Consider the following 16,516-nt stretch of genomic DNA (forward strand, 5'->3'; position numbering starts at 1 on the left):
AACCTAAATGATTTGTTAAATGGTTATTTCATTAGTATAAGTGCCTTCCAGCATAATTGTATCAATTCACTTCCCATTCATACAGAGTGCCATATACCCTTAACAACACTAGCAATTACATTTTTGTGTGTGTCACAGAGATAGAGAGAGACAGAGAGAGGGATAGATAGGGACAGACAGACAGGAAGGGAGAGAGATGAGAAGCATCAATTCTTCGTTGTGGCACCTTGGTTGTTCATTGATTGCTTTCTCACATGCGCCTTGACCAGGGACTACAGCAGATCGAGTGACCCCTTGCTCAAGCCAGCGACCTTGAGCTCAAGCTGGTAAGTCTTGCTCAAACCAGATGAGCCCGCACTCAAGCCAGTGTCCTTGGGGTTTCAAACCTGGATCCTCTGCATCCCAGTCCGATGCTCTATCCACTGCACCACTGCCTGGCCAGGCAGGAATTACAGTTTTTAATTTATGCTCTTGGCCCTGGCCGGTTGGCTCAGTGGTAGAACATAGGTCCAGCATGGGAAAGTCCTGGGTTCAATTCCTGGTCAGGGCACACAGGAGAAGCACCCATCTGCTTCTCCAACCCCTCTTCTCTCTCTCCTCCTCCAGCAGCCATTACTCAAACGTTTGAGCAAGTTAGCTCTGGGCGCTGAGAATGGCTCCATAACCTCTCCTTGGCACTAAAATAGCTTGGTTGAGCAGTGCTCCCAGATGGGCAGAGCATTGCCTGGTAGGGGGCTTGCTGGGTGGATCCCAGTTGGGGTTCATGCAGGAATCTATGTCTCACTTAATTAAAAAAAAATTTATTCTAACAGGTAAAAGAGCTATTAAATTATTGTTTTCATTCATGCTTTTTATTATTGTTAAGGATAAACTTTTTCCCATTTATATTTCTTCCCTGGTGAATTTCCAGTTTACATACTTTGTCCATATAGGGTATTTCATTTTTTCCTTACTGATTTGTAAGGTTTTTTTGTTTCGTTTTGTTTTTTTGTATTTTTCTGAAGCTGGAAACGGGGAGGCAGTCAGATAGACTCCCGCATGCGCCCGACCGGGATCCACCCAGCATGCCCACCAGGGGGCGATGCTCTGCCCATCCGGGGCGTCACTCTGTTGCGACCAGAGCCACTCTAGCGCCTGACACAGAAGCCATGGAGCCATCCCCAGCGCCCGGGCCATCTTTGCTCCAATGGAGCCTTGGCTGCGGGAGGGGAAGAGAGAGACAGAGAGGAAGGAGAGGAGGAGGGGTGGAGAAGCAGATGGGCGCTTCTCCTGTGTGCCCTGGCCGGGAATTGAACCCGGGACTTCTGCATGCCAGGCTGACGCTCTACCACTGAGCCAACCAGCCAGGGCCGATTTGTAAGTTTTTTATGTTGTGTGACATATATGGTACTAGTATTTTTGCACAGTTTCTCATTTGCCTTTTAACTTTGTCTGCAGTAATTTTTAAAAATTTATATAATTAAATCAATCAGTCTTTTCCCATATGGTTTTTTTTCTTTTTTTTTCTTTTTTTCCTGAAGTGAGAAGCAGGGAGGCAGTCAGACAGACTCCTGCATGCACCCCACCAGGATCCACCTGGCATGCCCACCAGAGGGCAATGCTCGGCCCCTCTGGGGCATTGCTCCTCTGCGGCAGGAGCCATTCTAGCACTTGAGGTGGAGGCCATGGAGCTGTCCTCAGCGCCCTGGCCAACTTTGCTCCAATGGAGCCTTGGCTGCAGGAGGGGAAGAGAGAGATAGAAAGAAAGGAGAGGCAGAAGAGTGGAGAAACTGATAGGCGCTTCTTCTCCTGTGTGCCCTGATGGGGAATCGAACCCGGGATTTCCACATACTGGGCCGACGCTCTACAGCTAAGCCAACTGGCCAGGGCCTCTTTTCCCATATGGTTATTTGAGGTCATATTTAAAGAGTCCTTCCCTACTACCAAATCAGGTAAATATTCACTTATATTTTCTTCTAGCAATCCTTTTAGTACATATATACACTTATATATAAAAAGTAAATACATATATGCAATTTTAATTTTGAAATTATATGCTTATTTAAATACTATAGAAATATATAGACTAGAAAAGGAAGTCTGTTATAACCTTATTTCTCAGAATATAATGAGTGCTAATGGTTTGGTAAATATTTTTTCAGATTTTTTTCTGTTCATAGGCACATATGCATATATAAATATTTTTTAAAATATAGAATTGTATAAATTGCTTTGTTTTTCACTTAACATACATCATTATATTTTTCCCAATCAGTATAGGGTGGGGGAAAAGTAGGTTTACAGTTATGAGTATGCACCAAAATACAGTTTATTTTTATATTATTACTTATTAATTATTGTATATTATAGCATGATCCATATGAAAAACTATAAACCTATTTTGTCCTACCCTGTATATACAGACCTACCTCATTTTTTGTAACTGCTGCATTACAAGTCAGTGTATAAATATATCACAACTTACTAACTAATTACTTCCTTATGGAAAGAAAGTTAAGGGCATTCCACTGGTATCAGAAGTGACTAGAGGCCCTGGCCAGGTGGATCTGCAGATAGAGCCGGAGTTATGGACTTGATCCTTGGTCAGGGCACACATGAGAAGCAACCAATGAGTGCACAACTAAAAGGAACAACTAAGTGGAACGAGCTAATGCTTCTTTCTCTTTCCATTCTCCCCCACTGTCTCTCTCTCCCTTTCAAATCAATGGAAAAATTTAAAAAGAAAAGAAAAAAAGAAGTGAATAACTATTACATGTGATTATTTTTCTAAACAGTGGTTGATACTCACTTTTAAGATAGCCTCTTCATAGTGGGACCTTGATTCATGAAACAAAAGAAAGGTATATTTTTGGGATATCCGATCAAATAGCTTATTCTGGATCTCTCTGTTTGGCTAACAGGAATAAAAATAGAGAAGGAATTATTAGAATTCCTTGTTAAAACAGCCAAGGGCTGAGATTCTTAAATAAGAATTTCTCTCATTTTTAAAAATCTTATTCTCAAGTTACTTAACCTCCTATTAGTTAGGAAACTATCATACAGTAATTTGTTTTACAGGATTTATAAAACATGTACAGAGAAGTAGAGCATTGAAGGTTCCCTAACTCTGGACCAGGAGGTCCTGGCTTTACTCTTGGCCCTGGCCTTGAACAGCCATGTAACACGAACTAGTTCCTAAAGTTTAAGGTAGCTTCAAGACGTTGGGGTAACAGCTAAAGCACAGGGTATAAGGGTGAGACATGAGTGGGGGAAGGGGTGGGATGACGGATGAGGCTGCAGGCACAATCCATGGAATCAGAGGGGCTTATAGCCCACGGTAGAGTGGTCAGGGTTTGTGCCATAGAAGCATAAGTTAAGCAGTGGAGAGAAAAGCGATCAGATTTGCATTTACCTGGTATCTTTCATGAAAGATCCACCAGAAGCTATCCAGCCATATGGCTCTTAGAGGAGGCGAAGAGAGAAACTTCTCCAATTCTCTACCTGAACAGAAAGACTTGAAAAAACAAAATTCACGTTATTATTGTTGCTGTTTCTGTTCTTTTTTAAAAAATTTACCTGAAGCCACAGCCAGATTCATAATCATCTCCACTCAAAACCTTCCTTTCCTCCTTCTGTGTTCTATGCTTTGTTATTGTTATTAATCACACCATTTTCCCACCAGTCAGCTTTGAAGTCAACATACTATGGAGTCAACCTGAAAAAATATCAGACACCTAACTTTATAGTGAGTGCTGACTATTTGCCTCGCTAGGTATTTTCACATGTTCTCTTTTAACCCCTAAAACAATTATACAAGCCATAGGTTATTATCTGAATATAACAGATGAGGAAACTGAGGGCTACAGAGCTGAAGTCACTTGCTCGAATAATACAGCCAGCAAGTGGCAGGGCCAGGATTAGAAACCATAGTTCTAGATAGGTGCTCCATGCTCTCACCTACATTCAATTAACAGTAATCAATATGAACAAACACAAAAATTATATAAATGTAAATCACCAGATCATAAGATTACACTCAGTTAATAGTAAGCACACAGAATTCTAAAATTAGAATTATTGCCCTGGCTGGGTAGCTCATTCAGTTAAAGCATCATCCCAATATGCCAAAGTTGCAGATTCGATTCTCAGTCCAGTCAGGGTACATACAAGAATCAACCAATGAATAGCCTGACCAGGCAGTGGTGCAGTAGATAGATCATCGGCCTGGGATGCTGAGGACCCAGGTTCAAAACCCCAAGGTTGCCAGCTTGAGCACAAGCTCACCTGCTTGAGTACAGAGTTGCCAGCATGAGTGTGGGATCCTAGCCATGATCCCATGGTCACTGGCATGGGCCCAAAGTTCACTGGCTTGAAGCCTAAGGTTGCTGGCTTGAGCAAGAGGTCATTGGCTCAGCTGGAGCCCCCTGGTCAAGAAACATTTGAGAAAGCAATCAATGAACAACTATGGAGCCACAACTATGAGCTGATGCTTCTCATCTCTCTTGCTTCCTGTCTGTCCCTCTCTTTCACAAAAAGAGAGAGAGAGAGAGAATCAATCAATGAATGCATAAATAAGTAGAACAACAAAAGGAGCTGGAGGCCAGTGCTCTGGTAGACAGAATCTAGGTTTCGGAGGAACATGGGCTTGGGGTCTAATGTCAGCTAACTCACTTGCAAACTGTGTGGACTTCAGTGACTTACTCAAATGCTCTGACTCTTTGTTTTCTGGAGTGTAAAAATGCAACAGCTGTGTCTCTGCAGGGGTAACTTTAAAGTTAGGGTACAGCTGGGCCCACAGCTGAGCAGCACAGAGGTAAGCTGCCCGCTCTTTCTTACCTTGCCAGTAAAGGGGTTTCTCTCAGACTGGACCACATTGCCCACCATGTCACAGAAGTTCACCCCATTTGGAAGCTCATTTGGCTTAGAGCTGTCAAACTGTGAGTACTGATACAGCTCTGCCAACAAATTTTTATCTGTTGTTTTCTGAAAAAAACAAAAACAGAATATGAAAATGAAGTCTGTCTTTTGATAGTTTAAGACAATAGGGTATTTTCCCATTTATATCATGAAGACAATAACCTTACAGGACATTTAAAAAAATGAGGGCAAGTTCATGACCCCAGCACCCCTTACCAAACACCCATTCACATTATTTCTAGTTTCCCTTTCAGGCCTTGAGCACTTATATACAAATACATATATGAAACTATATTTTAACACACACACACACACACACACACACACTCTCTCTCTCTCTCACACACACACTTTTATGTCCTGCTCTGTGCACTTTAGATTTTTCACATTGCTACATTGTCTTCAAATTTCTCATCTAATATAATATATCCTATTAATAAGATAGGTTATAATTTAATTAACATTTAATTACTTCTAATTAATACTACCACAGCTATTATATATATATATATTTAAGATTTAATTTATTCATTTTAGAGAGGAGCGGGGAGGAGCAGGAAGCATCAACACTCACATGTGCCTTGACTGGGCAACCCCAGGGTTTTGAACCAGTGACCTCAGCATTCCAGGCTAGCACTTTATCTACTGTGCAACCACAGGTCAGAGGTATATATTTTAAAGTTAATACTAATTTGGAACATACAGCTTTTCCTCCTCCTTGGGTTACTTATTTAGTATGACTTTCTCAAAATGACAACATTAGATCAAAGAATAAAACTCTCCTTATGGTTCTTTATATACATTATTAAATGAATTTTTAGAATAAAAATAAGACTATAAAAATGTAAAAATATGCCCTGGCCAGTTGGCTCAGCGGTAGAGCATCAGCCTAGCGTGCGGAGGACCCGGGTTCGATTCCCGGCCAGGGCACACAGGAGAAGCGCCCATTTGCTTCTCCACCCCTCCGCCGCACCTTCCTCTCTGTCTCTCTCTTCCCCTCCCGCAGCCAAGGCTCCTTTGGAGCAAAGATGGCCCGGGCACTGGGGATGGCTCCTTGGCCTCTGCCCCAGGCGCTAGAGTGGCTCTGGTCGCAACATGGCGACGCCCAGGATGGGCAGAGCATCGCCCCCTGGTGGGCAGAGCGTCGCCCCATGGTGGGCGTGCCGGGTGGATCCTGGTCGGGTGCATGTGGGAGTCTGTCTGACTGTCTCTCCCTGTTTCCAGCTTCAGAAAAATGCAAAAAAAAAAAAAAAAAAAGTAAAAATACAGAAAAATAGAAAGAGGAAACCAATTACCATCACCCAAAGGCACCTCTGGAAACATTTTGAGGGACTAAATTACTCTCTAATTGTGCAATGGCACTGACAGTGGAGGAACCCAGTGAGTAAATGCACCGACTCTGAGTCAGACAACTTGGGTCAGACGTCACTCCACCATCTAGTAGCTGTGTCACCTTGGGCAGGACATTTAGATCCGGTTGGGCTTTATGCTGTATGGAGATCCTCTATAAAGGGAATTCTGCAAATTCCCTGCACAATCACCACCCAAGTGCCAATTGTTTCCCCCCTCCCAGGAACAAAATCGATTTCATGCCTAGCAGAAACCAGCCAGACACAGACTCTTACCCTTTTAACAGCGAAAGATTTGACATTCCTGGATTCTGAGCTGCTGCAAGTATGCTGCGGTTTTTTATGACTTTTGTCTGCAGAAGAATGGAAGAGAAGTGGGGTGTGAGCAACCGCAGGGCCTGTCCACTGCTCTGCTCTGATGATAACTGTGATTTCTCATTCAACCTGAGTTACCTGAAGACACTCACATCATTAGTCTCACTAGATCCCACCTGTGTTGCTGACTTATTAAGAGTCCCCTCCTTATTTAATTATTAGACTACTTGAGCCAGAGAAGGAGCCAGAGTAGAAAAAGCATGGGCTTTGAAATCAGGCTGGGACAAATCCAGGACCTGCCACAGACAAGCTGTGTGACTTTTGGCAAGTTGCTCCCTTCCCCCAAGCCTGCTCCTCAGCTATAAAATATATCAATGGCACCCACCTCTCAGGCTGGGGCACTATGCAGATTTAACAAGGAATATGTACACAAGCACCTGGTGCAACGTGGACGAGGCACATATCAGGTGGTCTCTGAACGGATTGTTCTCCCTGCCTTTGTTGCCCAATGTCAAGAAGTCAGATTTAAGGCTCCTTCAGAAGAGGACAAGAATACCCTCACCTGAAACTCTGGATTCCTATTCAATGCTATTTTAGACACTGAAAACCCAAACCCCACAAAAACATCATCAAGGCTGAGAAAGGATTTTTGCCTCTGTCTCCCGGGCTGTCGTGACTTTTCTCTCTTAAAGCCTTCTTCTCCAACTCAAATCTCTCAATTGCCTTCAAAAACCAAAAAGAAATGGATAATTAGAGACTGATGCATTTGTGACAGCGCCTTTCTGTGTTCTCCTTGGGTGGTAGGGCCTTGGCGGCCACTGACCTCATCCCTGAGCGTGACTACATCCCCAACCCTGCCCTCTCTCATGCTGCCCCTCCTCCTGGCTACACCTCTGAGGTGCACAGGATTTGGAGCAGTTCCAATCGTGGCTCCACAGGTTACAAACTACTTTTAATCTCTCTGTAAAAAGGGAATAATAATATCTACCTTTCAGGATTCTTACAAGGTTCATATATAAAGATATTAATGCATCTTAAAACACAAGTGCAGAGACTAACAGGTAGCAGCTGCTCAATAAAAGGTAACTCTTATTAGTATTGATCATTATACCCTTGACCTCTCAAGAAATTTCTCTTGATCTTGGACTCCTCCTCTCCTAACCCACCCCCTCCTGAAAAGAAAAGAAAGAAAACTGAATGCCAGCAAGCCCCAGCCCACTGCTCCTGGATAACAAGGTTAACAAGAAGTGTGATTCTGTGTTCCTGCCCTCAAAGAACTTACAACCTATTCTGAGAGCCAAATCAACACCTGTGGAAGAATTAAATTGCTACTTTCAGGATTCAACCAAAGAGATTAGTGTGAGCTGGAGCAATCAGAAAGGACTGCCCAAAAGAGGCGGGACACGAGTGTTGGGGAAAATGATGAAGCATCTGTCTACTTAGCTCCATCACCTGAAATACCTCTCCAGCCTGCCCCCACCTCTCTCCTGAACTGGCATGCATGCAGGCGTGTATGTGGCGGAAGGGGTCACATTGGTAAGGTACATATGAATGTTGTTGCTCTAGTCAAGCATGATGGATGAATTGGTGGGTGGGTGTCAATGTAGCAAAATAGCAAGGCCTCTGATCCTTATTAAGACACCACTATAGGAATATTGTCAGGGCCCTGGAAGGATGGACAAGACCTGCACACAGAGGGAACAGAAAGGATAGTTGAACATTGAAAAGAAAGCAAGATGGCCCTGGCTGGTTGGCTCAGCGGTAGAGCGTCGGCCTGGCGTGCGGGGGACCCGGGTTCGATTCCCGGCCAGGGCACATAGGAGAAGCGCCCATTTGCTTCTCCACCCCCACCTCCTTCCTCTCTGTCTCTCTCTTCCCCTCCCACAGCCAAGGCTCCATTGGAGCAAAGATGGCCCGGGCGCTGGGGATGGCTCCTTGGCGGCTGCCCCAGGCGCTAGAGTGGCTCTGGTCGTGGCAGAGCGACGCCCCGAGGGGCAGAGCATCGCCCCCTGGTGGGCAGAGCGTAGCCCCTGGTGGGCGTGCCGGGTGGATCCCGGTCGGGCGCATGCGGGAGTCTGTCTGACTGTCTCTCCCCGTTTCCAGCTTCAGAAAAATACAAAAAAAAAAAAAAAGAAAAAGAAAAGAAAAGAAAGCAAGTTTTAGAGGGAGAATGATGAGACTGGCCTTAGGCCGAGTTTGCATTTGAGGTGACAGCAGGATCTTCCAGGGGCGGTTCTCGACAACTCCCAAACCTGTGGAGGTCCAGCCCTGAGGCACATTATTCGGATATATATATAGATTCACCAGAGGCTTATTCCTTAGGCCTGCACTGGGTCCTAAATAGTGGCTCCTAAATAGTTTTCTATGTAAATATTTAACAACCAGTAATTTTCATGGTACAAAATCAAAGAGTATAATCAAGTCCTCCTACTCCTTGCCCAATACACTTAGTTTCCTGCATAGTCTTCCAGAGCTATTCTGTTCAAACGAGAGCACTCAAGGTACACAGTCTCACACCTTGAAATGTCCACTTTTAGTTTTCAAAAAGCTCCCAGGGCAGTCAGATGACTAGTTAGGTTTAGGTATCCCTCCTCTAGTAGTGGGGAACAGGAGACTAAAATGAGGGTAAGAAGCTATAATTTGTGAATGCATTAATTCCGCCAATATTTCCCAAGCACCTACTAAAAGCTGAACTGTGCCAATGTTGAGAATTTGCCGTGAGCAGTGTTGCCATCCCTGCATTACCAGCACTCACAGACTAGTGGGGAGAAGCTGGTGACCAAGAAAGAGTGAGTGGTGCTGCTCTGGGGAGGGACAGCATGACAGAAGTATGTCCAGAGGGGTACCTACACTGCTCTTGAGGTTAAGTGGCCAAGAAGGCCTTTGCAGGGGTAGTGACCCACAGGCAGAGAGAGGACGGAAGGTGCCTACGACTGAAGTGAAGGGAGGAGCTGTGGTGGTGGGTGAACAAGCTCTAGAGGGAGACCGGAAAAAGAGCTAAGTGAGGTTCATGCCCAGAGCCTGGAGGGAGACCCACAGTGAAGGCAGGAGAGAAGGAATGGAAATAGGAAGCGAGGAGGAGGATCTGAGACGCAGTAGGAGATGGCTCACACATGAATTAGTACCTATCTATGAAGCACTATGAAGTACCTATCTATGAAACACATATTGAAGGAGAACTAACATTACTCGACTTTAAGACTTACTACAAAACTATAGTAATCAAGACAGTGTGGTATTGACAGAAGAATAGACAAATATATCACTGGAACAGAATAGAGAGCCAGAAACGTGTAGATCCGCACATAGTCAACTGAACCTGGACGAAGAGTCAAAGGCAACACAATGGAGCAAAGACAATCTTTTCAACAAATGGTGCTGAAATAACTTGACATTCACATGAAAAAACAAACAAACAAACAAAACACCCAAGACACAGACCTTACATTTTTTCACAAAAAAATGAACTCAAGCCTGACCAGGTGGTGGCACAGTGGATAGAGTGTCGGACTGGGATGCAGGGGACCCAGGTTAGAGACCCCAAGGTCGCCAGCTTGAGCATGGGCTCATCTGGTTTGAGCAAGGCTCACCAGCTTGGACCCAAGGTCGTTGGCTCAAGCAAGGGGTTACTTGGTCTGCCGAAGGCCCGCGGTCAAGGCATATATGAGAAAGCAATCAATGAACAACTAAAGTGCCACAACGAGAAACTGATGATTGATACTTCTCATCTCTCTCTGTTCCCATCTGTCTGTCCCTATCTATCCCTTTCTCTCTGACTATCTCTGTCTCTGTATAAAAAAAAACACACAAAAAAAACCTCAAAATGGATCAAAGACTAAACATTATGTGCAAAACTATAAAATTCCTAGAAGGTAATATAGGGAAAAACCTAAATGACCTTGGGTATAGCGATGACTTTTTAGATACAACACCAAAGACACAGTCCATGAAAGAAACAACCGATAGCTTGACTTCATTAAAATGAAAAACTTCTGCTTTGTAAAAAATACAGTCAAGAGAAGAAGAAGACAAGCCACAGACTTGGGAGAACATCTTTGCAAAAGACACACATAAGAAAGGACTGTTATCCAAAATATATAAAGAACTCTTAAAACCCAACAATAACGCCAAGTGGCTCAGTGGATAAGTGTCATTTTGGTGCACTGAGGTCATGAGTTTTATCCCTGGTCAGGACACATGTAAGAAACAGTGAATGGGTGCACAACCAAGTAGGACAATGGATTGATGCTTCTCTCTCTCTCTTTTTCTCTTTCCCTCTCCCTCCCTCTCTTGCCCTCTCTCTCAAATCAATGGAAAAAAAATTTTTTTAAATGTGTTATAAAAACAAACCAACAATAAGAAAACAATTCATCCCTGGCCAGTTAAGTCAGTTGGTCAAAGTGTCTACTGAAATACCAAGGTTGTGGGTTCAATCCCTGTTCAGGGCACATGCAGAAAGTGACCAAGGAATACACAACTAAGTGGAACAACAAATAAATGCTTCTCTCTCTCTCTCCCCCTATCTCTCCCTGTCTAAAATCAATCAATGAATAATAATAAAAAAAGAATAATTCAATTAAAAAATGGGGCAAAGACCTCAACAGACAGAAGAAGAAATACAGCCTGACCAGGTGGTGGCGCAGTGGATAGAGCGTCGGACTGGGATGCGGAGGACCCAGGTTTGAGACCCCGAGGTTGCCAGCTTGAGTGCGAACTCATCTGGTTTAAGCAAAGCTCACCAGCTTCAGCCCAAGGTCACTGGCTCGAGCAAGGGGTCACTCACTCTGCTGTAGCCCCCCCGGTCAAGGCACATATGAGAAAACAATCAATGAACAATTAAGGAACTGCAACGAAGAATTGATGTTTCTCATCTCTCTCCCTTCCTGTCTGTCTGTCCCCTCTCTCTGACTCTCTCTATCTCTGCCACAAAAAAAAGAAGAAATATAGATGGCAAATAAACATATGAAAAGATATTTAATATCACTTATCACTAGAGAATTTAAAATTAAAATGAGATATCATTAATTAGAATGGCCAAAATACAGAACACTGATACCACCAAGTACTGACAAGAATGTAGAGCAACAGGGCCTGACCTGTGGTGGCACAGTGGATAAAGTGTCAACCTGAAATGCTGAGGTCGCCAGTTCAAAACCCTGGGCTTGTCTGGTCAAAGCACATATGGGAGTTGATGCTTCCTGCTCCTTCCCCCTTTTCTCTTTCTCTCTCTCTCCTCTAAAATGAATAAATAAATAAAAATAATTAAAAAAAAAGAAAGAATGTGGAGCAACAGGAATTTTCCTTTATTGCTGGTAGAAATGAAAAATGGTGCGGTCACTTTGGGAGAAGGCAATTTGGCAGTTTCTTATAACCTAAACATACTCAACATATGGCCCAGGAATCGCACTCCTTTGTATTTAGCCAAATGAACTGAAAACCATCTCCACACAAAACCTTACACATGAATGTTTATCACAACTTTAGTCATACTTGCCAAAATCTACTATAGCAGCAACCAAGACTATAGCAGCAACCAAGACGTCCTTCAGTAGGTGAACAGATAAACTGTGGACCTCCAGACAATGAAGTATTATTCAAAACTGAAAAGAAATGACTTATCAAGCCATGAAAAGACATGGAGGAAACTAAAATGCATATTACTAAGTGAAAGAAACCAATCTGAAAAGGCCACATACTATGATTCTAACTATACGACATTCTGGAAAAGGTAAAACTATGTAGACAATAAAAAGATCAGTGGTTATCAGGGGTGGAAGGGGGGAAGGGGATGATAGGAGCACAGAAGAGTTTTAAGGCAGTGGAGCTCTTCTGTGCAATACTACAAAGGTGGATGCATGTCGCTACACGTTTGTCCAAACTCAGAGAATGCAGAGCACAGAGAGAAAATCCTAATGTAAAGAATGGGCTTTGTGTGATAATAATGTGTCCATGGAAGTTCCTCAGTTATAACAAGGGTAACACTGTGGTGATGCGGAGGCTGTGAATGTGTGAGAATAGGGCAATGTGAGAACTCTATACTTTCAGCTCAGTTATGCCATGAACCCAAAACTGCTCTAAAAAATCCAGTTTGTTAATTAAAAAATATATCTTTGAGACCTCTGATGGGCAAATATGCTTGCAAATAAATGGAGGGGCCTCCAGGGCCCTTCCTTCCTAGATGCCTGGCCTCAGCCCCAGCACCCGTAACTCACCAGACTGTTGTCCAGCAGGCTGAAACTCAGATCCATCTCAGCAATCTTTTGGTTCACCTGGTGGATGGAGCCAATAAGGCACGCTGGGTGGTGAGCTGGCTAAGGAAATGGTCTGGGTGGTAGTTACACCCAAACAGGATGGAGCTAGTCTGGCAAGGACAGAGGCTTACTCCCTTCTTGTATTGTCTCTCACTCAATTATTTTCTTTCCAAACATTCAATACTTCTTTTTTTTTTTTTTTTTTTTCCTGAAGCTGGAAACGGGGAGAGACAGACAGACTCCCGCATGTGCCCGACCGGGATCCACCCGGCACGCCCACCAGGGGCTACGCTCTGCCCACCAGGGGGCAATGCTCTGCCCCTCCGGGGCGTCGCTCTGCAGCGACCAGAGCCACTCTAGGGCCTGGGGCAGAGGCCAAGGAGCCATCCCCAGCGCCCGAGCCATCTTTGCTCCAATGGAGCCTTGGCTGCGGGAGGGGAAGAGAGAGACAGAGAGGAAGGGGGGGTGGAGAAGCAAATGGGCGCTTCTCCTATGTGCCCTGGCCGGGAATCGAACCCGGGTCCCCCGCACGCCAGGCCGACGCTCTACCGCTGAGCCAACTGGCCAGGGCCCAATACTTCTTTTATCTTGTTTTAAATGAGTAGCTAATATCTTGGAAAATATAAAAAGAATCATCCATTATGCTACCACCCTAAACTGCTGTTAGAATTTGCAGAGGCCCTGGCCAGTTGGCTCAAAGGTAAAGCATCAGCCCAGCATGTGAAAGGAAATCCCAAGTTCAATGCCTGGCCAGGGCACACAAGAGAAGCGCCCATCTGCTTCTCCACCCTTCCCTCTCTCCTTTCTCTTTATCTCTCTCTTCTCCTCCCACAGCCAAGGCTCCATTGAAGCAAAGTTGGCCCAGGCGCTGAGGATGGCTTCATGGCCCCTGCCTCAGGTGCTAGAATGGCTCCAGTTGCAATGGAACAATGCCCCAGATGGGCAGAGCATCGCCCCCCAGTGGGCTTGCTGGGTAAATTCCAGTCGAGCACATTCAGGAGTCTGTCTGCCTCCCTGCTTCTCACTTCAGAAAAATACAAGGAAAAAAAAAAGAAAGGAAGGAAGGAAGGAAAGAAGGAAAGAAGGAAAGAAGGAAAGAAGGAAGGAATAAAAAGAATTCGGGGGAGATTCCTTTCCAATATATATTTTAAAACATTACATATCATTTTTTTAATGTTTCTTTTTTTATTGATTTTATAGAGAGAGCAAGAGAGGGACAGGAACATCAATCTTTTCCTGGATGTGCCCTGACTGAGGATCAAACTGGCAACCTCTGTGCTTCGGTATGATGCTCTAAATTGTTTATAACTTTTGAAATGATAAATAATTCCAAATTATTTATATACATAGTCACACAGAGTGCTGTTTCCATATTTTGGATTATTCCTTTAAGAGAGATTTTCAGGTTACAGATGACTGGGTCAAAGTGTATCTCAAACTTGTTTATCACTGTTGAAATCTCTGCTCAGTTCAATGACCCATTTTTTTTAACTTGTTTTTCCTGTTTTTGTTGTTTTGATTCAATGGCCCCTCTTATTACTGTCTGTACATTTGAATTTCTTTCTGTCTTAGCTTCAGTTGGTCTAGGACCCATCCTCTGTAAATGCCCCATAATCCCATCACACCTTGCTGCCTTCACATAAAGCAAAGTTCACTCTTCCAAGTGGTCTTACAAATTGGAGGATATGTGACAAATGAAGATGTTGAAGAGAAACATGACAAATCAAATGGGTTCGGTGGAGATGAGAGTGGATTAAGAAGAAAGAGGAACGTCAGAAAAGGCCCAGGGAAGCGAGACCCTGAAGCTCATCCCGATAGGATCACCCATGCCTATCTTGAAGAGGGTTTCTGAGAGGCCTGGGAGAGAGGGGACACAGAGAGGTACATGCAGTCTGGTTGGCAGCAGCATGCTTAAAGGGAAAGGAGGTCTTCATGAGATGGAAAGATCTGTGGTTCTTTATCATCTAAGAGGGCTATTTGCTGGACAAGCTCTAAGTCCTCCAGAAATAAGATTCTGTGGGTTCCTGGAATATAGTTCAGGGTCAGAAATGAGATGAAGATCAAAGAAGGCAGGACTGGAGAAGTAAGATGCTGATGGAGCCTGGATGGTGCCAGAAGGGGCAAACTCTGAGCCCAGGCAAAAGGGCTGGCAGGTTTGGTGAGGTTAAGTAGTGCAAAAAAAAATGCCCTGGACAGGTAGTTCAATTGGTTAAAGTATCAACCTGATACACCAAAGTTGCAGGTTTAATCCCCAGTCAGGGGCCCTACAAGAATCAACGAATGAATGCATAAATAAGTGAAACAAACCAATGTTTCTTTCTCTCTCGCTCTAAAATCAATAACTATTAAAAACAAAATTTTACTCCATGTTTCCAGCTTCAGAAAAATGAAAAAAAAGAAAAAAAAATTTTAAAAATTGAGTCTAAGTTCACTTGTCTAAGGGTAGAGGGCTGGACAATAATTCTTTTGTTACTATCTATAATTGTAATTCTTCAGAAGGTGAAAAGGAAAGAAGGAGATAATGAAAAATACTGAGCTTTTTTCTCTTATTCCTGATTCTTTCAAGAAGTATTGCCAGTATTTCTTCCTTTTAAGTTCTTTCTATCTCAGTAAAACAAATTCAAGTCGAACAACCCTTCACAGTCTCAAATACCTTTAGAGAATAGGTAGAACTCAGGTAATGAAAAAAAGTAACAAATATATAAGGCACAGCTTATAAGTAATGCATGTTATAAACTTGGCACAGGTTACATGTCTGTGGCAGTTGTATTTTATCTCAATTGTAAACAGCACCATGAAGGATACAGGATGGACTGTCTTCCAGATTCTTCCTCACGACATTCTGCATTGTGCTCTGTGCAGTGAGTGAGACAGTCAGGTGCTCATTCACTGGCACCATTGGCAAGGCGATGGCATTGATGACATCCATCTTCTTGAAATAGGCCACTCTCCAGTTTCTTGTAAACTGATAAACAGTAAATTTCCGCTTTTAAAAGCCTCTCATTTCTTATGGTGGTCTTGTTCTCTATTCAGGCAGTCTCCTGGAAATCACAAATCCCATGGAACTGTCTTAGAAAACACAAGCATGCTCACCTGGCAAGCAGGGCTGATGGAGAGGCACCTGCTGGATGTAACATGGGGAATAAAGGCTTTTGTCTGAGAAACCCATTGTCACTGAGCACTTCAAGAAATATATACTTTTTCTTTTTACTTACTGATGTCCACCCTCCAGCCCTGATGAAAATTGAAAATTGTTGTACAGTTGACCCTTGAACAATATGGGGATAAGAAAGGTGCGGCCCAGCCCTGGCCGGTTGGTTCAGAAGTAGAGCGTTGGCCCAGCATGTGGAAGTCCCAGGTTCGATTCCTGGCCAGGGCACACAGTTGAAGCACCCATCTGCTTCTCCACCCTTCCTCCTCTCCTTTCTCTCTATCTCTTCCCCTTCCACAGCCAAGGCTCCACTGGAGCAAAGTTGATGCGGGAGCTAAGGATGGCTCCGTGGCCTCTGCCTCAGGTGCTAGAATGGCTCCAATTGCTATGGAGCAATGCCCAAGAGGGGCCAAACATCGCCCCTGGTGGGCATGCCAGGTGGATCCTGGTTGGGTGCATGCAGGAGTCTGTCTGTCTTCCCCCCCACCTCGCTTCTCACTTCGGGGGGGGGAAAAAAAAAGAAAGAAAGAAAAGAAAGATGTGGCCTAATGAAC

General features: G+C 44.0%; 1 protein-coding gene across 1 annotated transcript in view; it reads right to left on the bottom strand.

Moving 5' to 3' along the window:
- Positions 1-16,516, bottom strand: part of FAM227A (family with sequence similarity 227 member A) — a 69,395-nt gene that overhangs the window by 49,467 nt on the left and 3,412 nt on the right. The window contains exons 2-8 of the mRNA XM_066358435.1: positions 15,617-15,852; positions 12,773-12,855; positions 7,214-7,283; positions 6,522-6,598; positions 4,816-4,962; positions 3,392-3,493; positions 2,789-2,893 (exon numbers count right to left, since the gene is read on the bottom strand). Of these exons, the coding sequence (XP_066214532.1) occupies positions 2,789-2,893; positions 3,392-3,493; positions 4,816-4,962; positions 6,522-6,598; positions 7,214-7,283; positions 12,773-12,855; positions 15,617-15,740 (708 nt within the window). The 5' untranslated portion in view covers positions 15,741-15,852. The remainder of the gene's footprint in view (positions 1-2,788; positions 2,894-3,391; positions 3,494-4,815; positions 4,963-6,521; positions 6,599-7,213; positions 7,284-12,772; positions 12,856-15,616; positions 15,853-16,516) is intronic.

Source organism: Saccopteryx leptura, chromosome 1 (assembly GCF_036850995.1).
Source record: "Saccopteryx leptura isolate mSacLep1 chromosome 1, mSacLep1_pri_phased_curated, whole genome shotgun sequence".
NCBI lineage: Eukaryota > Metazoa > Chordata > Mammalia > Chiroptera > Emballonuridae > Saccopteryx > Saccopteryx leptura.